The sequence below is a fragment of the Microtus pennsylvanicus genome, chromosome 17 (genome assembly GCF_037038515.1).
Source record: "Microtus pennsylvanicus isolate mMicPen1 chromosome 17, mMicPen1.hap1, whole genome shotgun sequence".
Taxonomy (NCBI): domain Eukaryota; kingdom Metazoa; phylum Chordata; class Mammalia; order Rodentia; family Cricetidae; genus Microtus; species Microtus pennsylvanicus.
In genome coordinates this window covers 25373825-25387951 of record NC_134595.1, presented here as the reverse complement: position 1 = coordinate 25387951, position 14127 = coordinate 25373825, and the positions used below count along the sequence as shown (strand labels likewise).

General features: G+C 39.9%; 1 protein-coding gene and 1 long non-coding RNA gene across 3 annotated transcripts in view; one reads left to right on the top strand and one right to left on the bottom strand.

The window, feature by feature from the left end:
* LOC142836923 (uncharacterized) overlaps window positions 1–8225 on the bottom strand; it is a 41754-nt gene extending 33529 nt beyond the window's left edge. The window contains exon 1 of the long non-coding RNA XR_012908174.1: window positions 8173–8225. This is a non-coding gene — a long non-coding RNA (uncharacterized LOC142836923). The remainder of the gene's footprint in view (window positions 1–8172) is intronic.
* Window positions 7154–14127, top strand: part of Fam174a (family with sequence similarity 174 member A) — a 28167-nt gene continuing 21193 nt past the window's right edge. The window contains exon 1 of one of the 2 annotated variants that reach the window (XM_075951629.1): window positions 7154–7777. In XM_075951629.1, the coding sequence (XP_075807744.1) occupies window positions 7341–7777 (437 nt within the window). In that variant the 5' untranslated portion in view covers window positions 7154–7340. The remainder of the gene's footprint in view (window positions 7778–14127) is intronic. The other variant, XM_075951628.1, reaches the window with a different exon arrangement.

Sequence of the window (14127 nt, the reverse complement as noted above, 5' to 3'; positions counted from 1 at the left end):
GTCAGTAACTATTAAGAGATTTAGGAAAATCTACTAATACCATAAGAATGGCATATAGCTCTGATTTTTTATCTGAATCATAAGGCCCTTAAGCAACTTAACTTATTTTGCCTGGTTATAACCTTCCTTTAGATGATTAATTTCCATCAATATATAATGTAGGGGTTCAAGAAATTGGTGTCTCATTTACTATGTAAGGAACAATCCAGTTAGTTCTTTTTTTATAAACTGAAGTCTCTTACTTTCAGGATATTTTCTACTAACCTCTCCCCAAAATTACTGCAAGCTCTTTGCCAATGTTCATTTTCTGCCCAAAATGAGTCAATTTCAACATTAATAAAACGTACCACAATTTCTGCTGGGTATACTCCTTAAAATTGATGAAGTCTAATTTTTCCTTTCAGAATCAGTTTAGAAAACTTTTCTACATATGTCTTTGATTTTTTTTTTATTCTGTTTGCATGCAGTAAATACCATTCTGAGTTATCTTCTCTCTGCATAGGACTTCCTGTGGGAGACCAGTTGAAGAAAAAAAGAACCTAATTTTATAATATAATATAAAGTTTTGGATCCAAACAATACACAATTGCATCCTGTAATTAATTTCTTTTCTATCAGAGTCAATTTTCTTTCAGCCTTAGATTAAAATTTTTCTTGAACAATTTAAATTGTTATCACCTTGTAATGTTTGAAATAATTTACTTAACTCTTAATAGTTAATTCAATTGTGGGTCATATTCATTTAATACCACTCAGCAAAATTTTAAAATTCTTATGCGTTTGTAATTGCTCTCTCCTGATTTGTTTTTTTTTCTGTGGTTGAGTTTTCTACTATCTAATATCCTAGATAATTGATAGAATCTCCTCTTTTTCTCTTCTCATGGTCAATTTGCAATCCCCAACAACCCAAAATTCTCTTTATTTTATCAAACATTTGTATCTATGACTTTAATTTTCCTTTTTGTCCTTATGTCCCTAAACACACAATCCACTTTGGACTTTGTTTTATCTGAGATAAAGTTCCAGTCCGTAGAAGTTGAATATTTACCTCTTAAGAAGACCAATCTTAAAGACAAGATTTTGGTGAAATTATTGTTACATTTGCTTATGTGTATACTAAGCCTTCAATTTTAATGTGATTTGTTTGCAATTTTAACTTTGGCAATAGATAATTTATAGCAGTTTGCTGAAAGTGGATTTTTCTCTGTCCTGCCTGCCACCTCCCAAATAACCACAGAAGACTTCATATTAATTACGAAAGTTCAGCCGCTAGCTTAGGCTTGTTTCTAAGTAGCTCTTATAACTTAAATTAACCTATTTCTATTAATTTGAATGCTGCTACATGACTTGTGACTTTAATCTCTTTTATTGTATGTTTTCTTGCATGTTTGCATGGGAGGGAGTCTCATCCACTGGAGACTCTGCCTTATTCTCCAACATTCTTTCTCCTCCAAAAATCCTGTCTAACTATTGACCGTTTAGGTTTTTTTTTTTATTAAACCAATCTCAATGACAATTTTTTACAGTGTACAAAAAGATTAATTCTACAAAAGTTTGCCAAGATACTTGTTTTCTGGTCTCTCCTGTTTTTATTTTATCTGCTGAAACTGTTCCATCCTTTATTACATCCAGAGCAGTTTCATTTTTAACAGGCATTCAATCTTTTAATTTCTGTGTGGGTGAGTTTCTCCAATGATGGCAGGAAACAATTGAATCTAATATGATATCAGGGTCCACAGGAAACCCATAGGGCATTTCCCAGTGACAAAGGATTACCTTGCCTGTTCTTTGTTCATCTGCATTAATAAGTCCAACACTGGCCTTTACCACACCTGCTGCAGAAAGCTGGGGCCTTTTGTTTTGACTATTTTAGAAAACCCAGTGTTTCTAGGAATGCCTTGTCTACAATCCCTTTTCAAATGTCATTGCTTACCACAAAATTGAAATACATGACATTTTGATTTTTTTTAAAAACTTTTAGAATTTATTTCTCCTATCAGAGTAGCATCATAAGCATGAGATCCAGTATCAGATGTACTTTCAATCCATTCAACTATTGGTGCTAATTAATCTTGACTGTAAAGGGCTGCCATTCAACTATTGGTGCTGATCTTGACTGTAAAGGGTTGATCACTCTTTTGCAATTCTAAATTAGCATTTTCAAACGTCAAAGATTTGATTAATATTTGTCTATTTTCTACATCTGATACTATTCTACGTAGATACTATTCTACATTTGAAGTCAATCTTTGCAAAAAAAAAAATCAGCGAAGGTTTCTTTGGGGCAGTGTATAATTTTAGTGCCTTTTCTGATTTTTCAATGTTGTCCCAAGCAGTTAAATCTGTTAAACTATATGGTGTGGAGGTATGTCATCAAATTCAAGTTGCATTTGCTATTCAGAATACTGGTATTTATGTAGAAACTGATCTTTGGAACTATGAATCTCTCTAGCCCTATTTTGTTGTTTCATGGCCCTGGTTTCATCTTTTCATTATGTTCACCATTGTAACTGAGGATCAGCTTCCAACATTGCTGTTGCCAAATCTTTCCCGTCTTGGGGGATAATTCTGTTCTGACTTGACCATGGATTTAATATCTGCTTTACATTGGGTAAATGCATCCCATATTCCTTAAATCTCATCAAATCTAATTTTTTTATAGGATTTAGTTTAACTTCTTGATAACTTGAGGGTACCTATCATCTCCTGGTATTCTTGCACAGCAACTGGATAAACTAATGTTTGTTTCCTAACAACATTGGGCAGATCGTCTTCAGTTTCATCATGTGGGTAGTGCTGTAGGTTCTTGTCTGAATTCCCCTCTCTGCATCTTACTGCTTTTATTTTCATTTATGAGTCTTTCTAAGGCTTCTATTGTTGTGCCTGTGCCACGGTTCCCCTAAACAAGACTACCACAGAGCTTCTATCCAATGTAAACCCATTGTGGTTTATATTGATTACAAGTTAGCTAACTCGGACCACAATCCATCACACGACCACAGTGGGTAGGAGAAAATGACCCTGAGGCTTCAAGTTAGGGGATTTTAAAGGGAAAAACTGCAAGCAGGGTGTCACAAGTCTTGGCGTTTGGGATTGGGTAAAAGTATACAACTTTTGAATTAGGGTATAGGGGAATTTCAAAACAGTCAAAACAGTGATTAATCAGGTATTTACAAGGACGTTGGAAGCAAGCAGATGTAAAAAGTTTTTTTTTGTTTTTTTTTTTTTTTTGATACTATGGTGGGTCACTTTGACCAGGGCAGATACAGTTTTTGGGGAATGTTTATGTCTTCACTGGCCTGCATTTACCTCCCTAGTTAGGTCCTGATTAAAATGAAGTTCTTTTTCAAAATGGAGTGTGTTCTCTTCCTTCACTGTCCTATCAGTCCACTTTGCATATTTGGCATAAAAGATTTACCTTTTAATACTACTTAACTCTCTCTTGAAGGACTTCCTAGGGATCTTACCAAATCTGATGATTCATAAGTTTGTCCTCCACCGGCATGTTTTCTCTGTCCATGTGTTTGTGCCACGTGTTGGAACACCAGATGCTGTTTTAAAACTAAGTCTCTATTGGTGTATTTTATCAATAAACACTCAGTAGCCAGATGCTGGGATGAAAACCTGCTAGCTTAGAGAGGCAGAGAAAGCACCCAGCTGCTTCCTCTTCTGCTGTTGTTCTACAAAAACCTTTCTTCTATTTTTGTCTCAAACAAAAACTCTTCTTACATGAACTCTTTCCTGTGTGTCTCGCTATCCTTTCTCTTGACTTCTTACACTCTATGGGTTTATCTTGTCAACTGGTTTCTTGCTGGTTACTTGCTCTGCCTCTTAACCTATGGCTGATTTTATTTAATACTGTTTACAATATTCAAACAGAAAGCTCTTGGATTAAAGGTGTGTACTAGAGCTGATTCATACACCGGGAGACAGCTTTTCCCAGTACATAATGCAAGCTCAGGGTTTACAGTGTAATCATATATCCTGCAGCATATCTGTACTTGATGGTAATTGATACAGATACTTAAAACTGGTCAAAATCAGATGTACTCTTGCTAATCTTTGCTTAGACTGGAGTTCTCAATCATTGGAAACCAGTTTGTTGAGGTCCTTTATCTTTATTTGGACTGAAAAATTGTTGGGTTAGGAGAATATTTTCTACTAGTAGCAGTTCTTGAGGACAGAAGGCAGAGCTGCTCCAAATCCTGCTACCTGGGAGCTTTATGCACTTGTGTCCAGGTGCTTAGATTGGAGGCTTCATTCTATGAGATCTTAGAAGCCCTGACTTTTGAAATTTTTAGCAGTGAGCTAGTGCAAACCAGTTGCAAACACTAATACGCAGAGCTTTCCAGAATTAGAGGGACCTATACTGGACTCCATGGTTGGGACATTCAGAGTGACAGTGATGTCAGAACCCTCAGCCCTGACAGTTTCTGTTTTTCAGGCTACACTCATTGAAATACCTGCCTATTAAAGTTCGACAGCATTCTGGAAGACTTCTGATGACCAAGGTGGTCTATTCAGGTCATGGAGACACCACACAAACAATGAGACTGAGCCGTGTATGTAAAAGCAAAGAGCCTTTATCCAAGTTGAAACTTGGACTTTCCGTATGTCCAGTGTATTGGCATGATCAGAGTCTCAAGCTCAAGTGGGGTGGGGTTTTTATCTTAGCAGAGGTTGGGGTGAGACATTTCTAAGGTTCAGGTTGGCTGACATTTGCCTGAGGGTGTTCTTATGAAAAGAGATGGGTGTGTGCTGGACTAAGGGGCATCAGGTGTTTCTATCTACAAGGGTTGAAATGTTAGGTATTTCCTTTCGAATGTTAGGTACTTCCCTCTCAGGTGGTCCATTTCTGGGTGGTGCCTGAGTGGCCTCTGTTCAGCCTGTCCTGACTGGGCCCTACCCAGGATTTATTGTTTCTTTCTCTGCACACTATTGAAAGTTTGTTGTTGTGACATCTCTTCCTTTGTTCCTCTTACAACTTATTTAACTCCAGTGGTGATGAAGATAAAAATGTTGGCAGGAAAAGACAATATAGAGGAAACCCCTGTGCCCAATGTTGCAACACTAGGGAACAACACAGAAGACTGTCTCCCAGTGGCTCAAAAGTAAACTCAACAGCCTACTTAAAGGATGACTAATCACAGCAGACCTGCAGGTAAATGATAGTGAATCAGTACAAATCACAGCACAACACCTCGTAGGGATTGTACCAATCACAGACCTCTTGTGGGCCAAGAAGATGTTACGAAGTTCTTGACTCCTGGGAAAAGACCACAGACTCAATCCAATTATAATTAAAAGGTTTATTTATTACTTTTTTAGTGGATTCACAAGAAGACCTTCAATATTTATGCAAGCAAGCAAAAACTGATCTGTTCTGCCAAGTTTACGCAGTTAAGGCCACTCAAAACAATCTTTGGGTATCTGTCTATTTAGTTAAAGAAGTTCAAAAAGCAGTTAGTCATACAGTAATGCTGTACATTTCCGGGTGAAGTCACAAATGAGGGTTACTGGGAACTTACCTTCCCGGTAAGACGAATGGCTATTGGGTCTGAAGATGGGTGCTTAGGATAATAAAATGGAGTGTTTTTTCATTTCGTTTTGTTTTTCTTCTTCTTTTCAGCCACCACAAAGGAATTGCCTGAGGTCTCCGGTGAAAACGGCTGCAGAATTAAGTAGAATTCATCAATGCTAGTCTTGCTTCTTATTACTGCCTTTTCTGGAGCATGTCTTCAGTGGTCCTCTGTTGCTGCTGAAGTATCTTCAGAGTGATTTTGCTGAGGGCCAGTTCAAGGACTACGCTGCAGCTCCAGAACCTTAAACATCTGTTGAAGGAACAGGAAGAGTAGAGCCAAAAATCTAGGTTAGCTGGTTCAGTGACTCTGTTCCAGGAACTAGCTGACCATAAAGGTAGATTATAATCTTGAGAACAATCTTGAGAAACAGGGAGTTACCCCCTTGTGATTATCATTGATATTTTCAGAATTGTCCAATGATGCCCTCCCTACCCCCTTTGGGTTATGGTTTCTTTCCTTAAATACTCCTCCCAGCTACTCGGAGTCGAACTCCTCTATGCCTGCACTCTGGTTCCTGTCAGTAAACCTCATGTGATTGCAGCAAGGATGGTCTCTTGTGAGTTCTTGGGGGGTGGAGGGTTCGTGTTATCCAGAGACTTGAGTGAGAGTCTCCCCACTCCGGGGGTCTTTCACTGTCTCTTGAAAACTTTACTCTTTTAAGAAAGACTTAAAAATCTGTTTGTCATCAAGACTGAAAGAAATCTCAACAAAGAACCAAAAACTCTATTCACATTTACCATTACTGTGTAGTATATAACAATATCTAACTATATTCATACTCAATCCTTGCCCCACTGCCCCCCAAAATGTAGGTATTTGATTTATCTTACTGTTACTTAATGGGAAACTTAAGACAAAGACAATTTTACTTAAATGTAAGCAGACAAAAGTCTGACCTCAACTTCTGTAAGATAAAATTGAGTGGGCAAGTCACGGGTCCACATATTTGATAAGTTAATATTTAAAGGGAAAGGCAGCTGTGTTCTACAAGTCGAGGAGTCGTTTTGCAACTTGAGGCAAGAAACTTGTCCGGGTTAGAGTCTTATCCTACCGCAGAAACTAAGAAATATGGAGACTGTTCTCTTGCTGATTGCCTTTCAGGATGACTGCAGGTCCCTGAAATCTAACAAGAGGGATTTACAAATGTTTACCTTTTAAAGTGAAAAAAGCTGAATTAACAAGTGTACATTTTCTAAAGTAAAAGCTTCCAAGAAAAGTTGGCATCCTTTAAGCTTGAAAAAGCTCTCCTTGAAGTTTGTAATGCTGATGAGGGAACGGGACCAAAAGCATACTGATGGGACACAGTTTTGAAGTTTGGCATCAGGGAACTTAATTTAATTTCCTTTCACTCGTGTGATGCACGCGTCACACAATCCATTTTCATTCACCTTGCTCCAGTTACCCAACCTGGGCCAGCCAGTTCACAGTAAAAATGAAAGCAAAGTAAGCAAAGTTGGCCGGCCAGAAAGTCCCACTGCTGCGCGTGCGCAATCGGCTCGAGCCGCTGACGTCACTGAGGGCGGCCCGCCCCTCCATATTAGCAACCAGAGGCGTCCGTAGCAGCAGTGGCTGCGGAGATGTACGAACTTCCGGTTGTCCCGGCGAGCTCTCGTCGCCGCCAAAGCCGCCGCCGCCGTCTGTTTCACCCGCCACCCGCCGTGCGGGCTCTCGGCCGGTTCCGGTGCGCCCATGGTCGGCGCTGCGGACCGGGAGGCTGGCCCGGCGGCTGCGGCGTGCTGAGAGGGCGGCGTGGGGACGATGCGGGCCCCGCGCGGCTGCTCCCGGCCTGGCCACCTTCTGGCTCCGGCCTTCTTCCTGCTAGTGCTGTCCGCGCTGAACGGGTCCGGGGCGGCGCTGTCCACGGCGGCCAGGGCGGCGCCAGGATCCGGGCCTCCCGAGTCCGGGCCGCGTACACAGTCCCCGCTGCCTCCCGGCCCCACCGCTGTCCAGCCCCGGGGCCAAGCTCAGGGTGAAGCCGCCGGCCCTCGAGGCGCGGAGGGCCGCAATGGCAGCAGCCCCGGAGTGGGGCCTGAGGCGGATGGCCTCGGTGGGAAGGCCGCGGAAGGCTCGGCCGGTGGCAGCTTGGCGGCTGTGAGCCCCAACCCTGGCGAGAAGCCCATGACCCAGCGGGCCCTGACCGTGTTGGTGGTGGTGAGCGGCGCTGTGCTGGTGTACTTCGTGGTCAGGACCGTCAGGTGAGGCATAGCCTCGATCCCCACTCCCCTCCCCCGACACACACACACTCACACACACACACACACATTCACACACACATGCACTGTGGCCTAGAGCCCGCGGACAGGTGACCTGCCCCATGGTGCTGGGCGGATGTTTGAGATCCGGGTTTGACTCCCTTCCCTGCCTCCAGTGTCAGAGACCTGAATTCCAGACCATCCGGTTGACTGTCTTAATGGCCCTTTCTACCTTACCTCTGTAACACAAGCTGACGCCTTTCATTTATAAATCAGTAACCCATCTCCAGCATCTCGTTCCCCCAGGCTTGCCTCCGCCATAAAAGACACCCTTACCTTGAAGTGGGAGAACTCCCATTCCCCGGAATTTTGATTGCACAGCTGTGCAGTTTTCTTACCGTTCTGCAGTTGGTGCGGCTAACTTGTCGACGGGTTGCCTGTCAGAGTGCGCTCCTGTGTGTGAGTCAGGGTTCCACTGACAATAGTTCAAAAGTGCCCGGTGCGTGTTTCACTTTTATAAAACTTAGATGTCCCTCCTTGCTAGTTGTATTTCTTAGTCGGTGCCCTGAATCTTCCCCTAAGTTGCACTCCGTTAATTGGGTACGGCATCTCTGGAAAGGTGTCAGACAGAGCAAGACCCCCATCAGAAAGGGCCATCCAAGAGAACAGCTGAGGAGAAGCTAATGGCGCAGATGGTATTTTGTGATATTTGCACTGGTTTATTGCTTTCCAAATTAGTTCACACTTTCCCCATCATTACACACTATTATTATTTAATATATGTTGTTAAATCGTCAAAACAAAATTTCGTTTTTAGAAAAGTGTTTGTGAATGGAAAACCGACCTGACTTGATTAAAAAGTGTTTGATTAAAAAGCTACGATGCTTTTGGCGCTGTCATCCAAGGAATAATATTGGACTTGTTTTTATGACACATCTTAATATTTGGTTGCAGTGTTTAAAACTATTCGCCATATAATATATTATCTTGACGCGTATAAACTACAAAATATTTACTGGGAAGGTTTGAAATTCTACACTGAAGCTGATATTAAGGAAATACCTCTTGTCAAGCTTTGTTGTTGTATGCATAAAAATGAAGAAAAATCAGAAAAGGGTAATGAATTGCTCCCTTATCTTCCAAGTTGATATGTATTTGAGGCTGGATTTTCTTTGTAGCCACTAACCAAATATTACAAATGATTGGATGCAGAAGCAGATTTAAAAATCTAGTGCTTTTCTTTCCTGTTTTTATTTTGTATATACAGTTTAGGCCAAATGTTAGATTTTGAAGAAAAACATTGTGCCACTCTTTTTTCTATTTTTAGTTTTATGAACCATTAACATTCTAAAACATTTAAATCAATATTTAATTTTTCTCAGTTTTTACTGGCAATTTAGATATTGTTGTGCGTAATCCACATGTATAGCTCCCTAAAGCCTGTAATAAGTATTAAGAATGGAAAGGAGTTCAAAGCATTTGAAAAACCCCTTGTAGAAGCGATGTTATTGAACTGAAAACCGTTGATTTAAAAAGTTCAGAAAATCCACAGCCGCTCTTGGTCACTGGGAAGTTAGACAATGTTGAAAAGGTATTAAAAGCTTGTGACTACCAAACTGAGATTGCTTGATGTTAAGAAATATTAAAGGAAAATAAACTTATTTTTCATTATATAATGTTACTTAATATTGTGTGTAATTCCTGTAAGGTACATAGAAAACGTGATAGAATGATAATTTGCTTGTTGCGTTTTCTCTTCCTTGTCATTCCACCTCATTTCATTTATAATCTTACCTACACATGTTTACTGCCTTTGCTTTTCTATGTTTATTTCTGTTAAACTTGAGCGGACTCAGCCTTTTCCGGTTCTATTAGATGATTCAGTAACGTGTGTTATGAGAACAGCCAAATTCACAACTGGGACTGATCTAAACCGCGTGGCAGCATTTAACACATGGTGTAGTCCAAGTTCTAAATTTAGTTGGTTGCCTTGCTTCCAAGGCTTGATTGGTGCTGGCGGAATCAGGGGATCTCCAGAACTCATATTCTTTACTTCCGACTATGCTTTTCATCCTAATTATGGCGGTTGCTCATTTTGGCTCCCTTTTCAAAATATGTGTGATAGCGAACCAGAGTTGGCTTGCTTATGCCAAGGGAGAATACTCGCAGATCATTTCTTTAACTGATGATATTAGGTGAAACTGAATATTTTAATTGTAAAATTTTATTGTATTAAACTTTATGCGACTTCAAAAATGTTTTTTAACATAATTCAGCATTGCAAATATTTGGATAGAAATAACTTACACTGGCAGTCTAGAAATATTCCAAACAACGACTTTCTTTCTGTAGAGGAACTTGGATACATTAGAGGAGTGCTGTAGAGGCAAAGTAGACTTCACAGGATGTATACAGCCTCTCTGTGAAAGTGCTCTTGCCTGTCTTATTCTTTACCCTGTGCCCATTACTGAACTTTGTAGCACTGTGCACAGCGAATAAAGCACACTGCTGCTTTGTGAATGAGCTTTAACTCCTTCTTTATGTTGCTGAATATGTTAAGTGGTGAGAATTAGAAACTTAAAGGATAATTGCTACTTGCTGATAGAACAGAGAAATATGAAGATCTCAATTACTACTAGGATTTCTTTCTTTTCTGTAGGACATTCTTTCTATACTAAGATGTATAAGGCCAGAAGCTACAATGGTCTGTAGCTTGTCACTTATATTTTAAATAAACGCTGATTGGCCAGTAGTGAAACAGGAAGTATAGGTGGGGTGACTAGGCAGGAGGTAGAGGTGGGACAATGAGAATTCTGGAAAGAGGGAAGTTTAAGTCCATAGTCATGATCCAGACCACAGAGCAAGCAAGATGTGACTGCCTTCGCCAAAAGAGGTACCAAGCCACATGGCTAACATAGACAAGAATAATGGGCCAATTTAAGATTTAAAATTAATTAATAAGAAGCCTGAGATACTAGGCCAATCAGTTTATAACTGATGTAGACCTCTGTGTGATTCCTTTGGCACTGAATGACTGAAGGACCAGGTGGGACAGAAACCTCTGTCAACAGCCAGAAAACAATCATAGAGAGTTATTACAATTTTAAGCATTTTATGTTGATTATGTAAAAAATAGTTCCTATTATAAATTTATGATTAATTATTCTTACCTTAAAGCAGAGGTTTTTTTGCCACCCTCCCCCCATGATATGTGTGTGTGTGTGTGTGTGTGTGTGTGTATGTGTTTTATTCAGTGTAATGCTTAACTTGTCCTTTTTTTTTTTAAGACAAGGTTTCTCTGTAGTAACTTGTTCTTCTTTAGGAAGGTCCTTGACTTCTCCAGTCTCAGAACTCTGAAACAGGGATAAAGAGCTCTTTGAAGTGGTGGCGATGAGTACCAAATTTAGCTTTGATAGTCTTCATTTAGCCAGTCAGTATTTATTCAGCTGTCCTACACTGGGCAATCGCAGTGTCGTTTTGAGATAAATCAACATTATTGTCCCCTTGGTACCGCCAGCCTAGAGGAGCACAGGGACATTCATCAAACAGTTACACAGATAATTAACAGTCACTCCAAAGGCGCACTCAAGTACCCTCTCCTCAGTCTGTCCTCCTTGCTAGTGATCCTTCTTCACTTTCCATCCTGGCTTCTTTGGATGACAAGAACCATGTGTATGTACAATTATTGTACAAAAATTAAAAGTAGAATTATAATAATTATGTATGTGTCTTATTAATACTTAGTGTTTAGAAACTACATAGCATTAGTTTAGTTTAACCAGAACCTGTATTCTAAGCATAAAGTGGAACTTTTTTCAAAGAATCTTGCTTTGTAACTAAAACACTCCTTTTGAGATCATTATCTACCATGCATATAAACTAATTAATATCAATATTAATTGATGTATATCATATATAATGTCACATAATTTGAGTATATTTTCTAATTCTTGCAAAAATCTTCAAAGTAGATGATGTTCATCTGAAGGTAGTTGAGGCTGAACGAGGTCAAGGGTTTGTCTGGAGCACATCTGTAAGACCTGCCCAAATCCAAGTCCACCTGAACCTAACATGGCCAGTGACTGTGTTGTCTGCTTTAACAAATACCCCTTATTCAAGGTGATGCTGTACGTGAGGATGGCCTGTTCATTTCTGGGAAAATGAAGTGGGTAGCCATTCTTTGTAAAATATGATTTTTGGTGAACGTAACTTTCTAAGACTTTACAAATTGAAAAAGTAAGACAACCTTAATATCTGCTGATACTTATTACTGTTCTAAACTTTAAAATAGTGGAGTGCTATGTCAGTCCTACATCCCACCCTTCACAGATTTTCTTGATTTGCTATATATAGTCAGAGAGTGGATGTATTTTAAAGTAACTACTATGCTAGACATTGCCTTGTCTGCTTTACTTTTTCTTTTCCTTCCTTCTTTCCTTCCCTCCTTCCTTCCCTTCTTTCTTCTCTTCTTTCTTCTCTCTTTCTTTTGAGATAGAGTCTCACCATCTGACCTTAGGTGGCCTATTTCTTGCTATGTAGAACAAGATAGCTTTAAACTCAGAAACATCCCTGTCTCTTTGCCAGAGTGCTGAAATTAAAGCTATGTGCTACCGTGTCCAGCTTGCTATCTGGTTTCTTAAGAGTTAGAGTTACTGTATGATTTTCACTACCAATTATAAAATTATGTCATTGATGAAAGTTCAGCTTAGACAGTGACAGAGACAGAAAGTTTGTAAAGCTGTTTCCATCCATTAGTCACTACCATTAACTTAAGTATTGCTAAGTGCCTGTCAGTTCCAGGTCTTGTGATAAGAACTAGCAGCGCATAAAGTTGGAAATGTGCACAATTTTAAAGAATCTGTTTATTTGTTCAGATGTCCTTTGAAAGTCTCATTTGTGCTCTGGTTTGTCATCACTTAGACAAGAAATATATAGTGAATATATAATATAGAGAGAGATGGAAGTGCTTTAAAATAGAATTAGCAAGTATGACTCCTCAAGGAATTGTATTTTTTGAGAGATGAAGCTTTCCCAAATGTTTATGCATACTGTGAATAATACAGTGTGTAATATATAAGCTGTGTGGCCTACTCTCCTGATGTCAAATAGGACCAGTGATGGTGATATTAGTGATATAGCCTGTCGGTCATCAGTGTGGAATGAAACACTGGAGAAAGCTAAGGAAAACTAGGGAAGGATGGATATTTTACTTAACACTCTTCATATAGGAAGGAGAACAGTGCTTGCACCTGAATATTTAGTAAAATAGACGTGAGCTGTAAATACTCTACAAGGGAAAATCAGAGTTATTTCATTGAGCATTTCAGCAGAAGTATCCTCTCTCAGCCTTCTCTCTCTACAAAACATGCACAAAGAAAAGCTGACCGAGTGCTAGCATTTACTAGAGTTTTGTGTTATCAAGAAGTCAAAGGGAAGAAAAGAAACACAACAGATTGAGGATTTGAGGAGCAGGCAGGGATCCGTGAAGACTAAGACAAGAAGGATACAAGACGCACTGCACAGAGGTCTCTGCATCTATATTGCGGGAATACAACTTTCCGTTGGTTTTTGTTTTTTGTTTGTTTGCTTGCAATGCTTCTTTGCTTTCGTCCTTCAGCTCGGGAATTAAATGCTCATAGAAATATAAGTTCACTTGTTGCCAAGGATGATAGCAATCCTAATGGCCATTTTACCAGATGGTGATTTTTGTGGGAGAGATCATACCAATAAGGATATATGGAAGGACTACAAGGACGGTGAAATTCGTAGTCCTCAGAAACAGTTGGTGCTCATCTTTATCTTTGCTTTAGGTTTGGGGAGGACTATTATTTTATGTTTTATGTTACTGTTTTATAACCTAGCAATTTAAAGCTCCAATCTTTGGAATTGGCTCCAAAACATTGTATGATTTGACCAGTTAGCATAGGAGATAATGTAGCAGGACAGAGTCCAGCCCAGCACTCTAGGCTATTCAAATACACACCCCTCATAGTCATAATTCTATAGAGAGGGTCCATTCTGAACAGTTCCCGTACAGTAATGGGCTATTTTGTGTTAATCTTCCTATGCTGGTTTCTGTTGTCCTAGCCCAGGTCTATTTCAGTGTGGCCTGTTGGGAAGTCAGCCCTCCTGCCTGCAGTGTATGCCTTCTTTCACGTGTGACTTTGATGGTGCGCTCACAGTCCATCTCAGGCTTGTGAATCAGGGAAGCGAACTGTTTCTACCTGCAAAGATTAGTCAAGGACTTACATATGTGTGGTACGGGTTCTGCCAGGTCACGGCTGTTTTGGTGGTGATGGTAATTATTGTTTTGTTTTTCTCTTCTTAAGCATCATCTGCAAATCTATCTCTTT